The 8,416-nt window shown below is 33.6% G+C and overlaps 2 protein-coding genes across 2 annotated transcripts; both read left to right on the top strand.

The window, feature by feature from the left end:
- The first annotated feature begins 953 nt into the window (after nt 1-953).
- Nucleotides 954-1,445, top strand: LOC138348940 (uncharacterized). Its single transcript, XM_069298548.1, has one exon. The coding sequence runs from the start codon at nt 954-956 to the stop codon at nt 1,443-1,445; it is 492 nt and encodes a 163-aa protein (XP_069154649.1).
- A 2,674-nt stretch (nt 1,446-4,119) lies between these two features.
- On the top strand, nt 4,120-4,872 carry LOC138348939 (secreted RxLR effector protein 161-like). The gene has a single exon (XM_069298547.1). It carries the CDS (start codon nt 4,120-4,122, stop codon nt 4,870-4,872), a length of 753 nt encoding a protein of 250 aa, XP_069154648.1.
- Nucleotides 4,873-8,416: the final 3,544 nt, after the last annotated feature.

Raw genomic sequence — 8,416 nt, 5'->3', positions numbered from 1 at the left:
GAGTATACATACTATATGTGTATATGTTCAATATAACCGAAGACTATAACTTTGTAGAAACATAAACAACAGAGTTTAAAACATGTACTTAAAAAATAATTAATGATATAAGCATAAAATAATGAGTGTAAAAATATACCATGATATGTAAAAATAAAATGAAATAGAAAAGAAAAAATAGAGTCCACGACTTTAAGAAAACTATTCTTCTCCAGTATCAAAGGTTTAAAGAAGGAAAAATTACATAGATTAATACATTTTAGAAAATAATTACTGATTTTAGTTATACTTATTGTTTATTACCATTTATAGTAATACTTTGTTAAATCTGTAATATGTATTAAAACTGAATTATGCATGCAATATATATGAATTATAATTATTTTTTGAAATATATCATGTTTCTTTGGTAAAAAAAAGTCACATTGTATTATAAGTGTAAATGTGTGATAAATATATTATTCATCATTAAAATTTGTATTATATGTGAATAATAAATTGTTCTTTGTAATATATATTAAACTTATATTATAAATGAATTAAAAGTGATCAAGTGAAAAAAAATTATTGCTACAAATGGTAAATATTTTTTTTTATTATAGTATATTTATATAAGTTTTCTTTAAAGAATTATATTCTCAGGACGAATTAATTTTATTTATCAACTTATTGTTGAGTTAGGTTTTCTTCAGTTTTAGTTTACTTCAACAAAGACCTATTCTTCAGGGTTGGAACAAGTCAATTTCTATTTCCTATTTTTCTGTTAGTAGTGGAGTTAGTTGAGTCATGTCCTGTATTTTCGTTTTTCTTTAACTTTCATGTATTTTCTATAAAAAGGCATTGGAACCTACGAATAAAGGTAGATTATTCTGGTGCATTTGCTAAGTCTCAAACTTACAGTTCACATTTGGTATCAGAGCCAGAGCAAACAGAGTGATCTAAGAGAAAGAAAAATGAGCGACGACAAAACACTCACCAAGATTCCACAATTTGATGGTCACTATGACCACTGGAGTGAACTGATGGAAAATCTCTTACGTGCCAAGGGTCTGTGGAGTCTAGTGGATGAGGGTTACGACGAACCAGCAGAAGGATTTGAAATGACAGCAACAGAGAAGAAGAGTCTTGATGAGATCAAGATGAAGGACCATCAAGTGAAGCACTACCTGTTCCAGGCAATTGATCGGGTTGTGTTTGAACAGATCTTGAATCGCAAAACATCCAAGATCATTTGGGATTCGATGAAGAAAAAGTTTGGAGGCAACGAAAGGGTGAAGCGATCTCTTCTCCAAACCTTAAGAAGAGATTTTGAGGTTCTTGAAATGAAGAATGAAGAGAGCATTGATGATTACTTTGGAAGAGTAATGTCTGTCTCCAACAAGATGAGAAGCAACGGAGAAGACATGACAGATTCAAAGATTGTTGAGAAATACTTCGAACTCTGACTGACAAATTCACATATGTAGTGGTGTCTATCGAGGAGTCAAAAGACACAGAAAGGATGACGATTGACGAACTGCAAAGCTCTCTATCTGTACATGAAATTTTTTTAAAGAAGATCAGTCATGAAGAAGATGATCAGGCTCTAAATGTTAGAGGCAGAGGCAGAGGATCATACAGAGGCCGAGGCAGGGGCAGAGGACTCTCATTCAACAAAGCAACAATCGAGTGTTACAACTGCCATAATCTTGGACATTTCCAATATGAATGTCCAAATGGGAATAGTGGAGCAAATTTTGCAGAGATCGAAGAAAAGGATGAAGTTCTTCTCATGACGTATGTGGAGCTTCAAGGTGCTCGAAGAAGAGATGTGTGGTTCATGGACTCTGGATGTTCAAACCATATGTGTGGAGAAAGAGGTATGTTCTCAAGTTTAGACACTAGCTTCACACATAATGTTAAGCTTGGGAACAATCACAAACTGATGGTTGGTGGGAAAGGAGTGGTAAAAATAATGCTTAAAGGAATAAACTATGTGATCAACGATGTGTATTATATTCCGGAATTGAAGAACAACCTGCTGAGTGTTAGACAACTTCAAGAAAGGGGTCTAGTGTGCTATTCAAAGGAGGAGATCGTAACACATGCAGCATCGTTCATCCCTCGAGAGGAAAGATAGCAGAATCTGTTATGAGTGCTAATAGAATGTTTATCTTGCTAGGTGAATCAAATGACAAAACAAAAGAGGAGAAATGCTTGCAGGTTGATATCTCAGACGAGGCAGAGCTGTGGCACCATCGATATGGGCATCTCAGCTACAAGGGACTTCACACATTATGCAGTAAAGAGATGGTTGTGGGATTACCTGAAATTGGAGATGTGAAAACCAACTGTGAGGCATGTGTCAAAGGGAAACACCATCGTGTTCCATTGCAGCTTATTCACTCTGATCTCTGTGGTCCGATCAATCCACCATCAAATAGTCAAATAAGGTACTTGATAAGCTTCATTGATGATTTCTCAAGAAAAACATGGATATATTTTGTGCTAGAAAAATCAAAAGCATTTCATCAGTTCAAGACATTCAAAGCATTTGTGGAAAAGCAAACTGGATTGTTCATCAAATGTCTAAGAACAGATAGAGGAGGAGAATATAACTCAAATGAGTTCAAGGAATTCTGTAGAGAGCATGGAATCAAATGACAGCTGACCAAAGCCTTCACACCCCAGCAGAATGGCGTTGCTGAACGCAAAAATCGTACAATCATGAACATGGTGAGAGCAGCTTTGTTAGAGAAGGATGTACCAAGAGTTTTCTGGCCAGATGTTGTGCAATGGGTGAATCATGTTCTTAATAGATCTCCTACACTCATTGTAAGAGACATGACCCCAGAAGAAGCATGGAGTGGAAGAAAACCATCAGTCGAACACTTCAGGGTTTTTGGATGTATTGGTTATGTTCATATCCCAGATGTTAAAAGAAACAAGCTTGATGATAAAAGCGTGAAGTGTGTCCTATTAGGTTTCAGCAGTGAATCCAAGGCTTTTAAGATGTTCGATCCAGTGGAGAAAAGAATTCACATTAGCCGAGATGTGATATTTGAGGAAGATAAGAAGTGGAATTGGGAAGCTGTTGGTTATTCTGGTGAAGAAAGCATTGAACTCGAGTGGGAAAACAATTATGAAAGTGTTGAGGAAGCGGAAGAAACAGAAGAATACACTGATGATGTTCCTTCACCAAATAATCCATCAACTGGAGAAACGATAACAACAACTAGCAGGGTGAGAAAACCACCAATATGGTCTGCAGATTATACCACAGGAGAAGGGCTATCAGATATAGAGGAAGAAATAAACATGGCTAGAGTCGAGACTGAAACTCTAGCTTTCATGATCATATCAGATCCAACCAGTTTTCAAGAAGCCATCAGACATCAGAGTTGGAAACAAGCGATGGATGCTGAAATATAGTCCATCGAACGGAACCACACGTGGTCACTAACTACACTTCCCGTTGGAGCCAAGGCTATTGGGGTTAACTGGATTTATAATACCAAATTAAATGAACTGGGAGAGATAGACAAGTTCAAAGCTCGGCTGGTTCTAAAAGGATATGCTCAAGAGTACGGAGTAGATTACACAGAGGTATTCGCACCAGTGGATCGAATGGATACAGTAAGGATGATCATTGCTGTAGCAGCACAAAGAGGATGGGGAATCTATCAGCTAGATGTCAAATCTGCTTTCTTACATGGTGAGTTGAAGGAAGATGTATTTGTAGAGCAGCCACAAGGTTATGAAGTAGCAGGGAAGAAGGACATGGTTTATAAGCTACATAAGGCCCTTTACGGACTAAAACAAGCACCTAGAGCTTGGTTCAGTCGCATTGAGGCTTATATTGTCAAAGAAGGTTTTGTAAGCAGCTCTAGTGAACAAACATTATTCATCAAGCAAAAGGGAGGTAAAATCATAATTGTGAGCATTTATGTTGATGATTTATTGTTCACTAGTAATGATGAGGAGTTGTTGAATGAGTTTAAGCGCACCATGAAGGATGAATTCGACATGACTGATTTGGGAAAGATGAGATATTTTCTTGGCATTGAAGTGATACAGAAGGCTGATGGCATCTTTATATGTCAAAGAAAATATGCTGCTTAGTTGATCGAGAGGTTTGGGATGCAGAATTACAACTTTGTTTGCAATCCGATAGTCCCTGGACAGAAGGTTGGCCGGGATGAAGCTGGTGTGAAGGTCGACTCAACACTATATAAGCAAATGGTGGGCAGCTTAATGTATCTCACAGCCACGCGACCTGACTTGATGTCCGTGGTAAGTCTTATTAGTCGTTTTATGGCAAATCCTACTGAGTTGCACTTTGGTACTGCAAAAAGAATCATGAGGTATGTGAAGGGAACTCTGGAATTTGAAATATGGTATCAACGTGAAGGAAAAAGTGAACTCTTAGGCTACACCGACAGTGATTATGCGGGGGATGTGGATGACAGTAGGAGCACTTCAGGATATGTTTTCTTAATGAGTGGAGGAGCTGTGGCATGGTCCTCAAGGAAGAAACCAATCGTCACTCTGTCAACTACTGAAGCAGAGTATGTAGCAGCAGCTACATGTGCCTGTCAAGCCATCTGGATGAAAAGAATATTGAAAGAAATCGGGCATAAACAAGATGAAGAGATGGTTCTGTTTTGTGACAACACATCCACTATCAAGTTGTCAAAAAATGTTGTCATGCACGGAAAGTCAAAGCACATAAGGGTTCGATATCATTTTCTCAGAGAATTGGCAAATGAAGGTGTTGTTAAATTGGTCTATTGCAGCACTGAGGAGCAGCTGGCAGACATAATGACAAAGCCTTTGAAGATGGCATCATTTCAAAGAATCAGAGAAGCATTTGGGATAAAAATTGTGAATTGAAACTCTTGATTGAGTTCAGTTCAAGGGAGGGAGTGTTGAGTTAGTTTTTCTTCAGTTTTAGTTAACTTCAACAAAGACCTATTCTTCAGGGTTGGAACAAGTCAATTTTTATTTCCTATTTTTCTGTCAGTAGTGGAGTTAGTTGAGTCATGTCCTGTATTTTCGTTTTTCTTTAACTTTCATGTATTTTCTATAAAAAGGCATTGGAACCTATGAATAAAGGTAGATTATTCTGGTGCATTTGCTAAGTCACAAACTTACAGTTCACACTTATTGATACAAAAATAGTGGTGTCAGTAAGTCACTCAACAGGAGAAAAATAGACAAATATTTAATTTTTCGAAAGAAGAAGATCATATTATTTGTTATTTTAAATTGATTATAAATTCCTCTATTGATAGACAATAAAAGGTAGTGTGAACAAATATTTGTTGCCTTCTCATAAAGGTTACAACTATTTGAAAGAGTTGCAACCCTCCGCAAAGTTCACAATCTTTTATAAAAATTACAACTTTTCATAAAAATCACAACTTTTGATAAAGCCGCAACTCTTATTAACGTCACAACTTTTCATAAAAGACAACTATTGATAAAAGTCACAACTCTTCATTAAAATCGCAACTTTTAAAAAAAGTAACATATTTTCATACAAAAATAAGGCTAGTTTTGAAAATAAATATAGTTAAAAGAAAATTATTGTTTGTGGTGGCGCCACATAGGCCGGCCTAGGTTTTCTTTTATATAAATATATGATTATTTGTTTATATTTTACATACTATTTTATATGATTAGAAATAAAGGTAACAACAAAATTTTTGTAGGATAAAAATATGGAGGATTTATTTATTTTGTAACAACAATATGTTTGTGGTGAATTTTTCGAATAGAGTGATTTGATTTGTATAGTGATTTTTAAATTTATTTTTTTGGTATTTTTAATTAAATTTAATTCATCATGTTAATATTATAACGTAATTTGACTTTCAAAACACTTTTAATAAATTAGCCAAATACAATTTATTTATCAAAATCATTTTTAAAATGAATTAATTAAACATATTGTTTTTTTTCTTTTTCAAAACCACTTTTAAAAAGAGTTATTTTATAAAAATGCTATTAGAAATAAGCCGTTCTTTAGCAACAATGCCAATGCAATCATTTTCGGATGTGAATAATTAATTGAACATGTAGACATTGTGCGCTCATAAATAGATTATTTGTTAGTATATTTTTTCTGTTTGTCTTTATTTTGAACACTTTCCTACAAACATAAGACACTTAATAAGCTTAATATATTTCAATAATACCTAAAAATATGAGGTGATAATATACTTGAAATATTAAATGTATGCTATTGAGTTGTATATCAGTTATTTATAGCAATACATTATTTTTTCAATTTTGATTCCATTCGTTCACGAACACCTCTAATAAATAAGGAAAAGTTATAAAACACTATCTAATATGGATGATTAATCTTTATAGTGAACTCCAATTTTGGACAAGAATATAAATAATCAGAAAATAATTTATTTTCAATAATTGTTTCAATCTATCGGTAAAAGCTATATATAAGAAGGTTCTCCGAAACTTAATTTGTTCTCCAATCATAAATGTCATGAAGCGATTAAACAGTCAACACTGGAGCAATAGTCAAACTAGTTTTTGTTGTCAATCTGTGTTTAAAAAACATAGAATTACTAATTTCAATAAACTTTGTAGAAACACGAAATTATCAAAGTTTAATGAACCAGTAAGAACATAAGAACACAATTAATTCACAAAAAACTAAAATTTGCAAACATACCAGAATCTGAAAAATCAAAATGATAAAAAGATCAAGCCCAGTGAATACACAGTGTTCCTTTAAAGAAATTATTTCCCTCTAGTATTCGAGGATTGATTTGAAATATGTTCTCCCAGGATAGAATAATCTCAATTACCATTGTATTCATACCAAAAAATGCCGGTATCAATGAGCAACTCAATGACAATAAAAAGAAGAAACTTTGTGCAGAAGAAGAAGAAGAAATCAGAAAAATTCTCCAGGAAAAAGTCTGAAGATCCAGTGGTATTTATAGACAAGAAAAACTGGTTCCGAAAGGTTGCAACCTTTCGAAATTCATACGACCATTAATGAAAGAGAAATGCCTTTTCACTAAAGCATAAGAGTACTTTTCAAGTGTTTAAATATAGAAACACTCCTACTATTTGACATCGTCGCGTGGCTCAGCTTTGGCTTTGGCTTTGGAAAATAATCGAGAGACTATTTGTTGGACACAGTTTATTTTAATTATTTAGTTATTTATATATTTAATCAATTAAATAAATTAAATGACCAAAACGTTCAATTAATTAGTTGATAGTGAAATTTTTTCTATTATTTAAACTATTCTATTTTTCTTTCCACCACCGATGAAAGAGAAATGCTTTTTCACTAAAGCATAAGAGGACTTTTCAAGTTTTCAACTCTTCAAATGCCCAACTTTCCAAGTTCCTCTCTTTTCATATTCCCTCCATTTTCCATTAACTCTTGCTATGTACCTAACAATCCCCCACATGAATGGAGAATGATTATAACATTAGGAATGCATGGACGAGTATGTACTTTACAAGCAAGGATCAATTGCATCTGGATAAGTAGGTTTCCCCTTGGACTTTCCATATTGAACATATGTCGGATATACTCGGTGAATTGGTAGAGGTGATATCTTTGAACCTTTGAGATTTGGTATATAGCTAGATAACCATATGTCACACAATTAATCCTTTACCATTTATGGTTCTTATGGTTGTGTTCGTTTCAGCCATTTACACCTCCTAGTTTCATGAGTATATAAAGAATAGAATTTTGACATGAAATTCTCATTGAAGCGGCTTATACTTCAAACTTACATAGGTGATTTTTAACCGTGTCATCTCATAGATACACTATTTGGTAAAATCTGTCAAACTTAGCAAATTATTAAAAAAACATCAAAGTTTAGTAACTCATTAACAAGACTTAAAGTCTTAACCTTGTTCCTGAACATTGTCTTCATCATGAGAATAGATTGAGTTGATTCACAATGTCGAACCGTCAGTCACAAATTTATTTTCCTCCTTATATCTACCTCTTGGGATCTCCAGTCTGCTAGATAGTGTTACCATCATGCTGATTTGTCCTAAGCCGTAAATCTATTCCCTTAGATGATCTTTCAACTTACTCTCTCACTAGGCCTTTTCTTAGTGGATCTTGTTGACACCCAATTTTGACCCCCCTGCGATAGAAATTAATTCACGAGCTTCTTTATTTCCGAACAATTTAAAATAATTAGTTTTATAAAATTTTAAGAAAAAATATAAAATTTGCGCTATTTTGAATAGTTTTGTCATTTTTTTTTATAATTTTTAAATAACATATATATTTTACATAATTATGTATATAATTAGTATACTTTATGATTATTCAAAAATCAACTCAAAAAGATTTTAGTTTTAGTAATATATTTCGACAACTAGTGTGGTTTAAATAATAATTTATATTTTTAGTTTAATTAGTTCA

This window comes from Solanum lycopersicum, chromosome 5, assembly GCF_036512215.1.
Source record: "Solanum lycopersicum chromosome 5, SLM_r2.1".
Lineage (NCBI taxonomy): Eukaryota > Viridiplantae > Streptophyta > Magnoliopsida > Solanales > Solanaceae > Solanum > Solanum lycopersicum.
The sequence above is the reverse complement of the archived record's forward strand: the minus strand, read 5'-3'. Positions and strand labels throughout refer to the sequence as shown.